Here is a 19,461-nt window from a genome sequence, read left to right as displayed (position 1 = left end):
AAAAGTTTTTTTTTTTTTTTTTTTTTTTTTTTTTTGCATCCATCTGGCTCCCTCTACCAAGTTGGATCTTGCTGCTATTCCTCCTAATTACAGGACTTTCATTGGTCGATGAGCTAACTTTGCGAGAGCCAATCCCAATAAGGGTAATAGCAAGCCCCTGACATAAGACATGCCTTTTTTTTCTTAATGATCATGGAGCTCCTTAAAAATGTTGCCCGCCACAGCAGCACCTCAGAGGGGTTTGCATGGGGAGTGCAGAGGCTGTGAAAGGACTTAACTACGCCCCTTCAAGTCCACCAGAAACCTGGTGTCTTTAAACATTTCTGCTGAAACAGGTAAGTGCTAATGGCATGATCCTTTTTGTCATCCAGTTGGCTGGTGCTGAGAGCTTATATACTGTTTACATATGAAAACTTAAAACCAACATATAATGATCTTGGTTATGGGAATGTTTGCTTATCATATCAGTTGTATTTTTCACAACACATTTGTTGTTTGTAGAAAACACATCAAATAAAGATATTTTTTACTTGTTTCCTTTTCACATCATATGATGCAAGACATGTAAGGTATCTACACCTATAAAAAGGAAATGGAAAAAGGAAAAAGAAACCAAAAGAAGTAACTATAGAGTGGTAACTATGAAGTGGTGGGCTAAAGCACAGAACTGGTAAGCAGAAGGTTGCCGGTTCAATCACTGCAGCCACCACCATTGTGTCCTTGAGCAAGGCACTAAACTCCAGGTTGCTCCAGGGGAATTGTCCCTGTAATAAGTGCACTGTAAGTCACTTTGGAAAAAAAAAGTGTCTGACCAATATGTAAACTGTAGTTTTAAACAGTAAGGAATTGTTCACAATTAGAAAAAAAAAAAACTTTTTGCATATTCTATTTGAACAAGATTCATTTAAATGTGAATTATAGCCCATGCAGTAAAAATTAGTCACGCATTATTGGAGTCGGTACTTGCTGATCAAAACTATGGTTCTGATGCAATGTGTAACATGTCAGATGTTCAAAGAGGGAACATAGACCTCTCCAAAGAGAATTGATGGATCTGAGTGTTGCTGTGCCCTGGTTTTGCAAGTAATTTGTTCTGGATTATACAAGCTGACTCAAGTGACTCACCAGATTTAATGAATATTTATTTGTTGGTGTTGATTTTAGGAGTCGATTAAAGAAGAAAAATGGCCAGACTTACACTTATTATATGTGGAATTGCTCTTGCAACTGTCTTTATGCCAGGTAAGATCAAAAACAATGTTTGTTCTCTTGCATATTTTGTAGATGTTGATAACAATTTAAACTAAACTCTTAAATGTCATAAATAATGTTAATCATTGCAGCATTACAAAGCATGAAACAAATTACTCATCTAAAAACTCTGAGACAAATAAAGCTCCTTTGATTATATAACTGAAGAATCCTCAAAGTATTTTCTTTCTCTAAAAACCCAAATACAACTAAGGAACATAGTTCTTTATATAATATTGTGCATTATTCTTATAAGAGAACTTCTGTGAACCATTTTGTGAAGTGATTTATTTTAGACAGTGAAGCCTTTTTCCAAAGAGAAACAGGAGGCACAACCCTTGCAATGATCAGCCGACTGTAATTATTTTCCATGAGCCATAAACATCTAAAGAGACCAGATGGAGGTGCAGATCTATATGCCACAAATAATGTTACATGTACATACCATTTTACATCCTTCATTTTATTTTACAGCAGTGTGTTAATTACAGCAGCAGCAGCAGCCTCTAGGCTTGTTGCCCAACCTCTTTGTAGTTTAACAGGTAGACTTGCAGGGGGTCTCGGAAGTTTAAGCCCCATTTTACAAAGCACTTAGAATGCTCAGAGAGGAAATATGAAATGGTAATCAGCATAATTAGGTACAGGCTTCACTGATGAGAAAAGTTCATGTTGTGCACTTAAGGAGCACACTAGTTGGATGACATTTTCCTTCATTTGAGCAGTGTGACATTTGGTTTGTAACAATTCATGTTCCTTTTTTGTTAATGTCTGTCACAGACTTTCTGAGTGCTGGTCCTGTTGGGAACCATGGAGAAGAGGATAGTGAGTTGGCCTTTTTTTGTATAATTATATAATGAATAGCACCCTTATCAAAGCTCTAGTGTGAGATAATGGCCAATAAACATGAACCATTATGCTGCATATTTAACAAAAGGCAACATCAGGGCAGCACTATTAAGTGGTAAATGTCGAAAATGGAACCTCCTACTTCTTAATTACATTTTTGGTTATATATTTAAATAACTTTTACACGGACTGTGACACGTACATGGCATAAAACCTGAAGTTCCTTACCAAGTTAAGGGACCATTGTGTCACTTCCACTCTACATAATGAAATTACCACACTGACGCTCACATTGATGTAATAATTTTCCTCTTTTTTCAATCATACAGTTACTGTGGCAGGGATTTTGATTTATCCCACCCAGTGATTCGAGTCTTTTGAATCCATTCACCAAAACGATTCATTCAATGATACGTTCAGTCATATTTTCTGCAGATATTTAAGCCAATAGGTGGCAACAAATGAGCAGCTTTTATGTGTTCTGAGCGAGTCATTATTGAATCATAAATTCAACTGATTCATTAAACACTTATGAAAAGTCATTTGTGAACCAGCAAAAATGATTTGCTCACAAGAATCAGGGTTGCCAAGTTTTCCTTAAACTTGTATGAAAAGCAAGTACCACTCACTTTTATTGACAGTGGAGAATGATTTATGACTAGCTGTTTCAGATACTGAACCACAGGTTAGCGCAATGTGCTCTCAGAAACAGGCTCAACCTTCTCACTCAATATGGTATTCATATAGCGAGACAAGCAATATTTTTTAAATAGAACGTCAAGGCTGTCAGCACACATTTCTTTCACAATGGATTTTGGGTTAAGGTGGTGATGGGCACCATATCAAATTAGACAGTTCTGTAGACCTATTGCTTAGATAACAGCTCTGCACAGTATATTTTTCTGCAAAACTACTTTCAAACATTTAAGCACAAACTTCAAGATCAAAAGGTTTTTAAGACCATGAGAGACATAAATTTAGTACTTGCCCAAACATTTGACTGATCATGTGTCATGGAATGTAGCCCTCTTAAAAAATGGAAGGTATCATTTATGATGAAAAATAAGTATGATTGCACATAAAAACTTCACCAGTACCATCTAGAGAAGTTTAACAGCTACAGCATATCATCAGCTAAAGCTACATTGTTTGAAACAAACTCTAAAACTTTACAGTGATATTCCATATTGTTGCCTCACTTTTGTCATGTATCGGTTCAGTTACTGAGGCTGCTCCTGAGGAGAAGTCAGACAGCACATCAGCGATGAAGAAGCTGGTCCGCAATAGGAGGAACATTGCCAACTACAGACATCTGCCTGATTTCTGGGGCTGGTATAAATACTACATGGAGACCAACAATCAGGAAGGAGTGAGTGACCTCAAACAATAGCAAAGATGGAGGATGGAGAAGGGAGCCATGGTCACAGTCTTTCTGTGACTTGCAAATTTTGTCTGTCTTTGTGCAGTTTTGTGTCATGTAGTAATATCTTTTAATCAGTGTTGGGTAAGTTATATATATATATATATATATATATATATATATATATATATATAAAAATCTGGATAGAAATGACTAATTACTACTCCAAAATTGTATTCATATTGCTGACTTTACTGATAACTTCTTTGAAAAAGTTATCACATTCCTAATTACTTTCTAAAGTAATAACTATTTTAGTTACTTTCCAAAAACATTTTTCACAGAAAGCTTTTGTTTTTCAGCTCAACGAATTCAAAATAATGTCTACTGTATATTTCCTACTTGTTCATTGACTCGCTAGGGGACGCACACCCTTCAGCTGTCACAAACCACAAACAGATTTGATATTAATTTTATATATTTAATTTTAGTTTAGAAATGTGTGTATTAAAAGTAATTAACTTAATTGAAAGTCAGTAACTGTAATCTGATTACAATAATTTTAAATGTAATTCACTACACTACTTTTTATACTAAAAGTAATTAGATTACAGTAATGAATAACTTTGTATTTAGATTACACCCAACATTGCTTATAACATTACTATACATCCCTTAAATTTATAGTTTACCTAAAAATGAAAATATCGTATAATTTACTCACCTTTCTGTTGTCTCAAACTTGTATGACTTTCTTTCATCTGCGGAACACAAATGAAGATATTTTAATGGAGATTTGATGTCTGTTTGCCAGTACAGTGCAAGAGAATGGAGACCACATTTTCAAGCTCTATAAAGGACATAAAGGCAGCATAAAGATAATTTATAAAACTCTTGTGGTTTAATCCATCTTCTGAAGTGATCCAATCGGTTTTGTGTGAGAACAGACCAAAATGTAACTCCTTTTTCACTGTACATCTTGCCATTGCAGTCTTTAGACACAATCATGATTTCAAGTTTGATTACACTTCCAAATCAAATCAAATCAAATCAAATCACTTTATTGTCACACAGCCATATACACAAGTGCAATGGTGTGTGAAATTCTTGGGTGCAGTTCCGATCAACATAGCAGTCGTGACAGTGATGAGACATATACCAATTTACAATAACATCAAATTAACACAACGCAATTTAAACATCTGTTATACATAATTAAACTCGACTTAATACATCAAATTAACACAACACAATTTAAACATCTGTTATACATAATTACACTCAACTTAAAACATCAAATTAACACAACACAATTTAAACATCTGTTATACATAATTACACAACTTAAAACATCAAATTAACACAACACAATTTAAACATCTGTTATACACAATTACACTCAACAATATACAAATAGTAACATACACTGTACAGTATACAATATGCTGTTTTTTTTTTTTTTTTTTTTTTTTGTTGTTTTTTACTATATAGATACTATATAGATACACATTATTCAATAAAAATTAAAATATATATGAAAAAAGTATATATATAGAATGTACAGTATTGTACTGTATTGACATTCAGGCTGTCGGTTGATAGTCAGTTGTTAAGAGAGACATAATATAATGACAGTAATATAATTTATGACAGTCCGGTGTGAGATAAAAGAGTAATAAAGTGCAGGGCTGATGTATTTTGATCGTGGGAGATCAAGAGTTCAGAAGTCTGATTGCTTGGGGGAAGAAGCTATCATGGAGTCGGCTGGTGCGGGTCCTGATGCTGCGATACCGCCTACCTGATGGTAGCAGTGAGAACAGCCCATGGCTCGGGTGGCTGGAGTCTCTGATGATCCTCCGAGCTTTTTTCACACACCGCCTTGTATATATTTCCTGGAGGGAGGGAAGCTCACCTCCGATGATGTGTTTGGCAGTTCGCACCACCCTTTGCAGTGCTTTGCGGTTGTGGGCAGTGCTATTGCCGTACCAGGCGGAGATACAGCCAGTCAGGATGCTCTCCACAGTGCAGGTGTAGAACCGTGTGAGGATGTGGCGGTTCATTCCAAACTTCCTCAGACGTCTCAGGAAGAAAAGGCGCTGATGAGCCTTCTTCACAACGACTTCAGTGTGGACGGACCATGTGAGTTCCTCAGTGATGTGGACACCCAGGAACTTGAAGCTGCTGACTCTCTCCACTGGTGCTCCATTGATGGTGATTGGACTGTGTTCTCTGTCTTTTCTCCTGAAGTCCACCACAAGCTCCTTTGTCTTACTGACGTTGAGGGAGAGGTTGTGCTCCTGACACCAGTGTGTCAGAGTGTGCACCTCCTCTCTGTAGGCTGTTTCATCATTGTCAGTGATCAGACCTACCACCGTCGTGTCATCAGCAAACTTAATGATGGCATTGGAGTTATGTGTTGCCACACAGTCATGTGTGTACAGGGAATACAGTAGTGGGCTGAGAACACAGCCCTGCGGGGTTCCAGTGTTGAGGGTCAGTGATGAGGAGTGGCTGATGCATGCACAGAGTGCAAGATGGAACAAGGAAGTATAATCGAGCTTGAAATCATGATCACCAAGAAGACTAGCTATGTCAAGATTTACAGTGAGAAAGGAGTTATAATTTGGTCTTTTCTCTACCATAATGTATTGGATCGCTTCTGAAGACATTGATTAAACCACTGGAGTTGTATGGATTACCTTTATGTAGCCTTTATGTCCTTTTTGGAGCATGAAAATTTGGTCACCATTCACTTGCATTGTATGGACAAAAACACCTCATATATTCATAAAAATATCTTCGTTTGTGTTCCAAAGAAGAAAGTAAGTCATATGAGTTTGGGATGACATACAGTTGAGTAAATGATGAGAGAATTAGCATTTTTGGGTAAACTATTCCTTTTAAAGGAGTTCAGGTAAATCATTTACAAATTGGGCTATTTTTTCTCTGCAATTGTTTCCACAGGTTGAAGACATGGATCGCATTTACCTCACTTACCTGCAGAATAAGCACAGAGTAGAAGAGGGCCGCTCTTACAACCATTACCTGACTCACTTGAGTGAAATTTACAAAGCCTGTGCCAACTCTGATGACCCAGACTGCATTGCAGAATCCACCAGCAAACCCAAAGCTAAGCTTGTAATGCCCCTACCTGTGAAACAAGCTACTGTGACAGTGTGCAACCCATACCTCGACCCCTACTGCATCTATGCTGTTCGACCAAAAGCTGCAGAAGAGGAGCCATCACCTGTCCCAGGACCAGCCCCAGCAAAAGTCCCTTTTCCAGTCCTGACCCCTCTGCTCCCCCTGCCTCTGAGGACCCCACCAGGCCCCCACTACTACTACGCTCCTGTCCTGGAGCCTTTCCTGTCAGCTGAGCAGAGGGCAGAGCTGTTGCGTATCTGCAACCCTTCAGACACCGAGTGTCTACAGTACCACCTGCGTGCTGCTTATGGCTACAAGCCTTCTCTTGGCGCTCTGCCCTCTTATGCTCACCTTGGCTGTGATCCTACCAAAGATCCTTACTGCCGGCCCAAGCTGGTTGCAAGAGCACCTTCAGGTCTGTATCACCTGTACCCTACCTGTAACCCTGCCATTGACCCACTCTGTGTGACCAATGTAGCACCTGCAGCCCAAACTGCTGAGAGCGCAGAGGCCCCTAAAGAGAAGTATTGTAACCCATTGTTTGATAAGGGCTGCAACCCTCTTACAGCATCCAAGCTATCTGAAATCACGAAGCCCGTCTTGGAGTACACTCCAAAAGATGAGCCAGCACCACTCAACCTGGCTTGCGATCCTCGCTATGATCCTTATTGTCTGATAGGTGGAGACGCTGCTCTCAGGAAACCGCCTCCACTCCTCCCAGAGTTTCAGACCCGCCACCGACTGGGTGTTCGTGGGAAGACCAAAGAAGGCTATGACTGTTACGTGTTCTATGATAAGGACTGCACCCCAGTGGAGAATAAGGACTTGAAGGCCAGTGCTGCCAATTATAAACCAGGCTGCCACCCTTACGACCCCAGCTGTGGTAAGTTTGCTGCACAGCCGTCCACTGCAGCAGAGGCAGCTAAGACAATGAAAAATGGCATCATTGAGCCCCACCCCGACTGTGACCCAGAAATTGATTACAACTGCCGCCTGCGCAAAGCAGAACCCGCAGCTGAGGAACACAAAGATGAGCCAGCCCAGCAGGAACAATATCATGGCAACCCTATTCCTGAACATGTGGCTCCTGAGTATCCAGTTCCACAATTTGAAGACTTCCTGAGAGGATATATGGGTGGCTACAAGAAATGAGAAAAGAAACCATCCCCCGTAGAAACTGGACGAGAACAAATACAAACATGTGTAGACACACACAGCTGACAGGAGAACCACTTGGTCGCAAAGACTGAAATCAAAGCTGTGCAAGAGAAGCAGCTCAGTATCACACAAGAGAAGAATCTTTTTTGTCCTGAAGAGGTTTCATTACTATAGAGATTGTTTCATTCTGTCTGTGATATGTCATATTGGGAAACCTGTGGGATTAATTAAATTTAGGGGTACTATTATTGGTAATGTGAAGCAATCTATGTATTTTTGTATTATATAGAGTAGGGTTAGGGTACTAGAATATGTCTTAAACTGATACTACTTCTAAGTAAACTATTTTCCCATATTGTATGTCACTTTACTTTTTTTGTTATATGATAATTTTATATATATTTAATGTAGTTTCTAACACTTTCTACCACTGATATGAACAATGCCTCTCTCTCTTGTTTGTTTACCTCTGCATTTTATGCTTCATTTCTTCAAATCTAAAAAGAAATAAAGGACATGAAATTAGAATGTTGGTGTTTTTAGAGTTTACTTCAGGGAATACAATTTGCTTTTAACAATTTGCTTTTAACAAATTTAAATGCATATTAAATGCATTTGCATTTAACATTTTTCTTCTAAACTGCTTGCATAATAAGAGCTGTATGACATGAGTGTATACATGAGTACATGTTTCACTACAGCAAAACACTTTCATGATATGTATATTAATGGCTATATATTTGCATGAAAGTATTACACCACAAAAGAATGTACAGGCTCATCAGTTGTGACAAATATGGAAGCATTGCATTAGTATCTGAATGATGCAATGAGCAACTGCAGAATCCAAGCTGAGACATTCTGTAGCTCAGGACTTTAAAGATGTAGCAATAAAGAAAAAAAGAAAAGAAAAAAAAGAAAAGAAAAAAGAAAAAGAAAAAAAGATGAACCTGACGTTTGACTATCCACTGCAAACACTGAACAATCATTCTGTGATTTTGTGTGGAAAATAAAAGTGATTTAATTCAAACAGCATGAACAAATGTAGAAACAAGAATGAGCTTAACAGGAAAAGTAAAGATAAGGCAGAATACCTTTATTTCATATGAATGAACAATGCAACAGCAGAAAGATCAGTTTCACAGGCAGTTGAAAGTGAGTGCATGTGATGAAAGTTTTAAAAGAACAAGGCATGCCAACACAGTAACACTAGTGACTACTCAGACCGACAGTGAACATGTTGAAATATACATTAATTGCTAGGGTTACTTTGACAATATTCCACTCTTACAGGATCCTTCAGTGGACAAATGTGTATTAACTTGTAAAGAGAGAACTGATGAAGCACTAAAAATATAATTCTTGGATTATCCATCACACCACCACACACTACAGATATTATTGACACATTTCATTCTGACAGGTTACAGTATGTAAGAGTACCGGAAATCAGTGGAGATGTATCTCATGTGCAGACTCAGCATAATATGGGCATTTCTGTAGTGGCTCATGTCTTGTATTCTAACAGGTCTGAAGTTGGCTTTGAGAAGGGATATAGCAAAGTCTATGAGGCTTTGTACTGTGGCTTAATGCCTCAGTCAGCATGAGTCTGGTTTGTGCTGACTGCACCTCTCCATGGCCTACATACCTGGGGGACCAGCTGAATGTCATTAAGTGGATGGGAAAGGGCTCTGAATGGTAATGAGGGTGAATATGTCCTCTGCATAAGCAAACAGAAATTAGCTGTATAGTTCTGTGTGCTGTATTCAGCATTCTGCAGAGTCTCTCATTTTAATGCGGTCACTGTTAGTGAGAAAAATAAAAAATAAAAAGATTGGGAGGAACTGTTATGATACGATGTACAGTAATGCCCATAAATGCACGTTATGACACGGCAGACATTTTGGTAAATTTAGATGCCTTGACCGAAGATTTTGATTTATTAGATGACACTTCTGTACATTGCTGTACAATGTACTGTATGTGCACACATTGTCAGAGTTGTAAATTATAGTGCAGTGTATGCATTTTTGTAGTATTGCAAGTTTGAAAGGAGCAAATGCTGCTATAACTTGTCAGTTACGACCAGTGCTGGGTGTAATCTGATTGCAAAGTAATAAGTTATTGTAATCAAATGACTTAAAAAAAAAAAATGAAAAAAGGAGTGTAATACATTACTTTTTTAATTCTAGAAGTCAGATTACAGCATACTATAGTGTTCCTAATAAAGTGCTTAGTGAGTGTATATAGACATTCATAATATATATATATATATATATATATATATATATATATATATTCATATATGCATAAAATAAAAATATAGACATTATTTTCTGTGAAGTGTTTTAGAAGTAACAACTTAAATTTAAAGTAATTTATAATGCATTTACATTTTTAATGATCTAATTGGTAAGGTATTTTGATTACAATTTGATAGAAGTAATTAGTAATTCGTAGTGGATTGCTTTTCTGAGTCACTCACCCAACAGTGGTTATGGCATACTGCTACAGTGATGTGATAGGATTATTTTCAGTAGGCAGATGGGTAGAACTCTAACTGTAATTACATTTCATTATAATGTTTTACATTATGTTTATATATATATATATATATGTTTATTTATTATTATTATTTTTATTTAATGTTTATTTTAATGGTGAGCTTGATGATCAGTGCACTTCATTTTCAACAAGTAGGCTAATGCTGGTTGTAGAACTGTTGCACATTTGACAAATAAAACCTTGACTTTGACTTATGACTAATGTTCGGCCCTGAAGAAGCACTGTCTGACAGTGATTTTAAGAACAGATGTTGCATCCACCTTAAAATTGGCTAAAAGTCATATACAGTTGTGCTCAAAAGTTTGCATACCCTTGGAAAATTGGTAATATATGTACCATTTTTAAAGAAAACATGAGTGAGCAGGCAAAACACAATTCTTTTATTTCTTATGGGATTCATATTCAACTGTAGGTTATAGCAGAATGGCACAATCATAAAATAAATCATGGCAAAAAAAAAAAAAAAATGAAATGACCCCTGTTCAAAAGTCCACATACCTTTAGTTCTTAATACTGTGTATTGCCCCCTTTAGTATCAATGACAGCGTGCAGTCTTTTGTAATAGTTGTCTATGAGGCCCCAAATTCTTGCAGGTGGTATAGCTGCCCATTCGTCTTGGCAAATTGCCTCCAGGTCATGCAAAGTCTTTGGTTGTCTTGCATGAATCGCACATTTGAGATTTCACCAGAGTGGCTAGATGATATTAAGGTCAGGAGACTGTGATGGCCACTCCAGAACCTTCACCTTTTTCTGCTGTAACCACTGGAGGGTCAACTTGGCCTTGTGCTTAGGGTCATTGTCGTGCTGGAAAGTCCAAGAGCGTCCCATGCACAGCTTTTGTGCAGAAGAATGCAAGCACACCTCCAAAACATCAGTGAGCCACCACCATGCTTCACAGTGGGGATGGTATTCTTTTCACTATAGGCCTTGTTGACCCCTCTCCAAACATAGCACTTATGGTTGTGACCATAAAGCTCTATTTTGATCTTGTCACTCCAAATTACAGTGTGCCAGAAGCTGTGAGGTGTGTCAAGGTGTTGTCGGGCATATTGTAACTGGGCTTTTTTGTGGCATTGGTGCAGTAAAGGCTTCTTTCTGGCAACTCGACCATGCAGCTCATTTTTGTTCAAGTATCGTCGTATTGTGCTTCTTGAAACAACTACACCGTCTTTTTCCAGAGCAGCCTGTATTTCTCCTGAGGTTACCTGTGGGTTTTTCTTTGTATCCCGAACAATTCTTCTGGCAGTTGTGGCTGAAATCTTTCTTGGTCTACCTGACCTTGGCTTGGTATCAAGAGATCCCCGAATTTTCTACTTCTTAATAAGTGATTGAACAGTACTGACTGGCATTTTCAAGGCTTTGGATATCTTTTTATATCCTTTTCCATCTTTATAAAGTTCCATTACCCTGTTACGCAGGTCTTTTGACAGTTCTTTTCTGCTCCCCACAGCTCAGTATCTAGCCTGCTCAGTGCATCCATGTGAGAGCTAACAAACTCACTGACTATTTATACACAGACACTAATTGCAATTTAAAAAGCCACAGGTGTGGGAAATGAACCTTTAATTGCCATTTAAACCTGTGTGTGTCAGCTTGTGTGTCTGTAACAAGGCCAAACATTCAAGGGTATGTAAACTTCTGATCAGGGCCATTTGGGTGATTTCTGTTATCATTATGATCTAAAAAGGAGCCAGACAACTATGTGATTATAAATGGCTTCATATAATCACTATCCTTAAATAAAAGACAGTTTTTTTGCATGATCAGTCATATTTTCAAAATCAATGCCAAAATTTCAAAATTTCTGCCAGGGTATTCAAACTTTTGAGCACAACTGTATCTTCAGTCCTTAAAACTGTCCAGTTGGCTAAGTTGGCTAATAGGTAGCCTATTTGGGCTACTGAAGGTAACCCAAACCCTACAGAATGGGGGAGACAGCCCACTACCATGAATAGTTGGTGACATGCTATGACTATTCCAAAAACTTACATTTATGACTGTTTGTATGTAATGAGTTTTGAAGTACAAAATTAGCATTTTAGCACAAATGCATTTTAAGTGTGTCTGTTTCTACAAACACTGATATTTATCTAAAGACAAATTGCTCAAGTTGAGTTACAGCATAATAAATTATTGTTGTGCTTATGTAGGATGGAGAAGGAGTGGAGATTGTCAACACATAAGAAGACCCAAGTTGCTCATGTAGGCTCTGAAGCATGTGATGTCACAGTGCAACAGTCAAGATTTAAAAGGGCATGCTTGACAACCCATGAGGAACATTTTGAACTGTTGGTTCAGATGGAGTTGTCTGGTATGCTTCAGGTTTTTCTCTAAGATTTAATTTAAGATAAGGTTATGGTCTTGCCCTTGTTGCTCCTTTAGAATCTGTAAAAAGCTAGACAGTCGCAATCACTGCAACATATGTAGTTTCTATTGAATCAAAGACTTGTGTCTGATATGGAAAAATAACATCCTGATTTTCTGAAGTCCAGTAACTTATTGGAACAGTGTGTTATCAGGTTTATACTATATACATAAGAAAATATCTGAATGTTTTAGTTATATAGGAATGCATTCAAACACTGGGAACATTACAGTAATGTGTAGAGAGATGAAGTTGCACATTCCACCAGAAAGTGTAAAGCTACTGTAGGTTAGTGAAACAAAAGAGCTTTAATTATCCAGGATGGTGGCTGAATCCTACATGTTGTGTTGAGAACAATAACCCACAGCTTATCATCCACATCTCAGACAGAGAGTTGCTGGGCTCAATTACAGTAGGAGAGAGATTTTATAAAAGAGAACAAAATGTAAATTTGACATACTTCGATGACTTACACATACTGTATACAGTAATATAATAGACATAATATATTCTATACTTATATAAAATAAAGACAAATCCTTCTGATTTTGTGTAACTATTTGAGATTTATGATATGTTTGCAGATTCCTGTAATAAAGGGTTTGTGTTCAGTCAAACAACTATGTGATGGGCTTTTGTAATGAAAGGTCAGTAATTTTCACAAGGTGCTTTTTGAATTGCTTTTTGATTATGATATTGTATTTGTTTTTAATTATATAGATAGACAGATAGACGGATGGACGGACTGATGGACGGACAGACAGACAGATAATAATCAGATTAGATAGTTTAGACATAAAGCCTTTGGTTATAAGTATCTCAGCTATGAATGAATGGATCCAGCATGTGGATGATAAAGCGGGCAGCAGTCTCCTGTCACATGATCCAGTCGGAGGGAGAGATTTGAGCGATCGAGAAGCGCAGGAGGCATTCTGCACTTGCTCACCATCTCATGATTTGATGCTTAGAGACTCTTTGATTGGTGAGTAGCTCGTGTATATAATCTGTCTTTCTCGTCTCTTTTAATCGTTGTTATAATGAGTTTTTTACGCTGTTATGAAAATGTCGTAATTTTAGACAATATATACTGTGTATAAAAAAAATAAATAAAAAAAAAGTTGTTTAAGACTTGCCCGCTACTTGTTAATACATTTGATGTCTTTAAAAAGATACGGTTGACGTCGTGTTAATTTCGCACTAACAATGATTTCTTTTATGAGTAGGCCTATGTAAAAATATTTATTTATTTTCACCGCAGTTGATTCCGAAGTTTCAAGCCCTTGCTAGACTAAATTCCATTGCATGCCTGTATTATATTAGCCTGTATAATTACAATAAATTACTGCAATAATAAGCTTTCGATGAGATTTTACGACTGTCTCAGTCTCGTTCACTGCACCCACACTTACAATAATTTCTTGAATGGACTTGACATTATAGACCAAATTCGATTTTTTGACGGGAATGAAAGCTGTGAGGGATAAACTTACTGTATCTTCAATGGCATGCACTTGGTTTTTTGTCTACCTTTTTTTTTTTTTTTTTTTAAGATGCTTTTTCAATATTACGTCAGCTAAACGATCAACACCAATTTATACAACAATACAATCCATTAAAGAGACTGTAAGTCCCTCACAGCCTCGTTTTCAGTCCCGTCAAAAATCTCTGAATAAGGTCCCTTAAACACTGTACAGTCTAAAATCATGTATTAAAAAAAAAAAAAGAATTGAGGGGATGCTGAGAATGAGACTGACAGTTGTTTGCAAGTTGCTTTGTCCCAGTGAAATCTTTCCTTTAGTCTATCACTTGAGTTTTTTTTTTTTTTTAACTCTAGGCTATATCAACATAATACATTATTTTTAATTGTATTCAGTCCACTGCAATATTTCTTCCTGAGTCTTCTTCAGAGCTGAAACTCCACGATAAAAGTTTATATTTCTAGACATCATCATTCTTCGATTCCCTTTGTGCAAGCAATACCATGGGTCACTGGGCATAATTATCAGCCTGTATCCTCAGCTAGATAAGATGCCCCCAGTCTTCGGGCAAAACAATTTTCTTTAATCAATATTGCTCTTCTTAGGTTTGAGAATGATAGTGAGGAAGATGTATGTTGTTCTGAAAAAGATTTACTATTCAGACTGTGTCATTCAAGAGACAGATGGGGGAAGCCAGCCATGAAATATCCTTTCCCCAAGTATGGCTTATCTCTCATTTGGAATTCTAGGAGGGACCTGAGTATCTTCCACGAGATACCTGGACAGAATTCCTGAGTCTTCTCTGGAGCTGAAACTTCACTTTCTGCTTTGACCATTGAATACAGATATTGACGATAAACGTATGTTCCTTTATGCAACCAATTAACAGTGAGAGACCTTGGACAAAAGAGCAAATAGATCGAAATAACTATATCTCAACAGAGATGTCTTACATGAACTCGTATGCAGGACATCTCTGTTCCCTGCAAAGTTTGATATCACTCTGAACTGTAGATGCTTATACAGGCAAAATATTTCTCTATCTACTTCTCTCTAATTTAATTGAGATACAATGTGAGTGGGAGGGTGACCATTTTGTCATTTACTTCAGAAACACAGCCTATTAGGCGTCACACCAAAGTCACTTTACTGTCTGGTTTCCTCTCCTTACAATGCTCCATTGCACTTTAATTTCTCTGGTCTGTTTAGAGGGTCACAGCTGATGGAGAGTGAATAGTTAAATGGAGTCTGATATACTCAGATTGTAACATCATTGCCCTTAGCCCTCAGGGACTTTATTTAGTAATTAAAGTCTGTAACTGTAATTGTACTGACTACAACCCATTTAACAGTAATTAAATCTGCCTTGCATCTTATTTCCAAATGTCTTAATATTTAAAAAATGTTTTGGCCTGTTCAAAGTATTTTGTCACTTTTATCATGTGAGCTTGTCCTTGGGTGTTTGAGGAATTCAGAAATGCAACAACAAAAAGTAACATTTATACAGTTATTACTGATTTAAAAAATATATCCATTCTGAGTTAGCTTTCCACAGTAACATTTGCACATTGATTATCTTGTTCTCAGAATTACCAGTTATGTCAATAGATTTTATTATTATCTGTGGTGACTAAATTATTATTGAATCTCAGATTCAGATCTATTTCAGCACTATGGATGGTGCCATACTTACTATTTGTGTAATAGTGAATGGAGTTCCAAACCTTTATTTGACCCTGTATTGGCTCTTCCAAGCAATGGCTGCACTTGGTCTCTCATGTCAACTGCAACTTATTGTGTTACCAGCTAATTAGTCACTGCTCTGGTGACCCACTTACACATGCCTGGTTAAATTTTCACTATATTTTGGATCACCCAACATAGAAAGAAACTGTAAAGATATACACTCACTGAGCACTTTATTTGGAACACTTTGGTCCTAATAAAGTGCCTGATGCTTCTGCTGTTGTAGTCCATCCGCCTCAAGGTTCGACGTGTTGTGCATTCTGAGAAGCTATTCTGCTCATTACAATTGTACAGGGTGGTTACCTGAGTTAACGTAGCCTTTCTGTCAGCTCAAACCAGTCTTGCCATTCTCCGTTGTCCTCTCTCATAAACAAGGTGTTTCTGTCCACAGAACTGCCCCTCACTGGATTGTGTTTTGTTTTTGGTACCATTCTGATGGTTGATGTTAACATTAACTGAAGCTCCTGACCCGGATCTGAATGATTTTATGCATTGCATTGCTGTCACACAATTGGCTGATTAGATAATTGCATGATTAATTATGTGTACAGGTGTTCCTAATGAAGTGCTCAGTGAGTGTATATACACACACACACACACATACTATATATATATATATATATATATATATATATATAGATAGATAGATAGATAGATAGATAGATAGATAGATAGATACAGTATATATATACACTGTAAAAAAATTCACACACACACACAAAAAGTGGTTGTCAGAATAATTGTGTAAAAAATACAGTAAAAATTTAAACAAGTTTTACAGTTTAAAACTCTTGTTTTTACTGTATATTTTACGGTGCAGTACCGTCGTTTATATTATTAAATGATAAACTTAATATATTAACCTTCTGAAACTGTAGAAATCTGCTTTTCACTTTATATAATATATTGTTAATCACCATAATAATTACAGAAAGACACATGATGACATGATGTTCATCAATAGTGGCCCTTCCAGAAGCAATGACCAATAGACATGTAGAGACAGTGCTTAGTGTCACTCACACAAACACAACACCATCACAGTAACACATGTGAAATTAAAATTATGTTAATTTGAGTTAACATTAACTAATCTACATAAAATATAACACAGAACATCCCCAAAGTGCATAACTGATATTAAAAATAAGAAGAAACATAACTATTCCCATAAAATATAATGAAATGTAACAGGTCACGCAGGGAATTCTGGGAATGCCCGATTACTGTTTACCGATTACCCCGATTAATTTTAACAATAATTTACAGTAAAAAGTACATGTACTCTCTTGATAAACATAATATACATTTTAACCATTAATTATTCTGGAAAATCATACTTTTTACATCTAAAACATGTAATTTTTTTTACAACATTTTACTGTAAAACTACATGTATTGTCTTTTTAAATATATTAAAATCTTTAACATATATTTTACGGTAACTACTCGTTAACCAATTTACGCTTTTTTTACTGTAGCATTTTTACAGTATTTTTACAGTAAAATTACAGACATTTGTACAGTGTGTGTGTGTGTGTGTGTGTGTGTATATATATATATATATATATATATATATATATATATATATATATATATATATATATATATATATATATATACTGTAAACAATGTCTGTAATAAGTCTGTTTATGCCAGAAGGAAGGCATGAACCTTTTTTGATAGAATTGGACTAAATAATGCCACATTTATTTGATTCAATGAAAATGACTCTCAGTCATTGTAATTTGTATTCACGTACTGTACATTCAGCACTGACCAAGAAATCTAAGAGAAGTGGAGAGCATAGTGTGGGAGTAGAGGGTTTTGGTGAGTTTGAATGGGGAATACTGTACATAATAGACTGTACATGGGCTCAGTGGAACCGGCAAAGTGAAGGGGCTTGAAAGGCAATAGAAACGTCATGTCCAGTCACAATGCCAACTCTGCATTACCTGTCAACCTGAAAGAATACAGAGAGGTTTTTGTCAGCACAGGGAAGCAAAAGGTTTTCATGCATCAGTGATTCTGAAGAAATGATGAAGTGTATTGAGAGCAGGATACTGGTGTTGCTGAGGATAAGTCAGCAGTTGACTCACTGTCTCTGTGATGACATGGATTCTGTGCCAGTCTGATGATCTTCAGTCCAGGGATGAATGTTTTTGTTTCCAGTGTGTTGTTGAATGAATGGTAGATCTGATATAAAGGTTTCTGAAGAAATGTTTCAGGGTTCTGAAAATGTGTCAGACAATGTGTTTTTCTTGTGGCACTACTGATAGCACCTTGCATCAGCAGCCTCAGAGGCTTGGGCCCTGGTCCCATGGAAACCAGAACGTAATCGCATTCACATCATCAATGATAAGCGTGATTCACAGTCTAAGATTACATTTTCACTCTACTGACAGTTAGATTTAAGGTTTGAGTTTGGGTTAGGGCGTATTACAGTAATACAATATTAATTCCTATTGAATGTATTACATCTTATTACAGTTTAAAACAACTCACTTTACAACTCACTTTTGGTGTCACTCTGTGGACGTTTCGGCAACTGGGGGCAGTGCTTCAGCTGAAGAACTTTCGACCTACTGTCACCAATTTTACACTGAGATCCATCTGAAATGCAAATGGATGCTCTACTTTTTAAAACTGTCCCACCGCTGTCCAGCTTGGGTTTATAGTTTGGGTCAAAGGTACATGTAAAAGAGGCTAATGATTAAAAGCAAGTTTTCTAGGCTGTCAGCAATTCCTTTGGCCTTATTTTCCGTAAACTAATCTCCTGGATTTTTCTGCAGTTGTTTTGGTTTCAATGCCACATACTGTATGTTAGGTTGGCCCTTGAGAGCCCAGTTAATTTTCTCAAACGATTGGTTATATTTACATAAATCTAATTCTTGCCAGAGAATACAGATGGTAATCCTGAAGAAACACTTTGTTATCACTTTAAGAGTTAAAGAGGAAAAACCTCATATTCAAAACTTGTTTTGAGTGTGAACTTCACACCGCTCAGAATTCTCACACCCTGCAGTGCTCCTCACAGCTCAAACTGGCTGGTGTCTTCGCCCTACATCCAGTCTATACTGTTCTGTATATATAAAAGGGGTGTAAAAGGAGTATTTTTTTCTGACAAGATCACAGGATCATCCTTAAAAAAAAAAATAGAGCTCAGCAATCTCTTTTAGTTTTGGCCCATTTATAACAACTGAAGAATACAAGCAGTGGGAAGATGTAAAAATGTGCACTAAGCAAAGTTTATATACAATCACTGAGCACTTTATAAGGAACACACCTACTTATTCATGCGATTGTCTAATCAGTCAATCGTATCGTGTGGCAGCAGTGTAATGCATAAAAGCATGTAGATATGGGTAGGGAGCTTCAGTTAATGTTCACATCAACCATCAAAATGGGGAAAACATTTTTTATTTCAGTGATTTCAACTGTGGCATGATTGTTGGTGCCAGATGGGCTGGTTTAAGTATTTCTGTAACTGCTGATCTCCTGGAATTTTCATGAACAACAATCTCTAAAGTTTACTCCGAATGGTGCCA

The 19,461-nt window shown here is 36.9% G+C and overlaps 1 protein-coding gene across 1 annotated transcript; it reads left to right on the top strand.

Moving 5' to 3' along the window:
• Window positions 1-246: 246 nt before the first annotated feature.
• Window positions 247-8,162, top strand: and2 (actinodin2). The gene is made up of 5 exons (XM_051700583.1): window positions 247-335; window positions 1,165-1,242; window positions 2,029-2,073; window positions 3,318-3,466; window positions 6,422-8,162. Exons 2-5 carry the CDS (start codon window positions 1,185-1,187, stop codon window positions 7,751-7,753), a joined length of 1,584 nt encoding a protein of 527 aa, XP_051556543.1. The 5' UTR covers window positions 247-335; window positions 1,165-1,184; the 3' UTR covers window positions 7,754-8,162.
• The last annotated feature ends 11,299 nt before the right edge of the window (window positions 8,163-19,461 follow it).

The sequence above is a fragment of the Myxocyprinus asiaticus genome, chromosome 6 (assembly GCF_019703515.2).
Source record: "Myxocyprinus asiaticus isolate MX2 ecotype Aquarium Trade chromosome 6, UBuf_Myxa_2, whole genome shotgun sequence".
In the NCBI taxonomy this organism is placed as follows: Eukaryota; Metazoa; Chordata; class Actinopteri; order Cypriniformes; family Catostomidae; genus Myxocyprinus; species Myxocyprinus asiaticus.
Note: the sequence above shows the minus strand (reverse complement) of the source record. Positions and strands in the feature narration are given on the sequence as shown.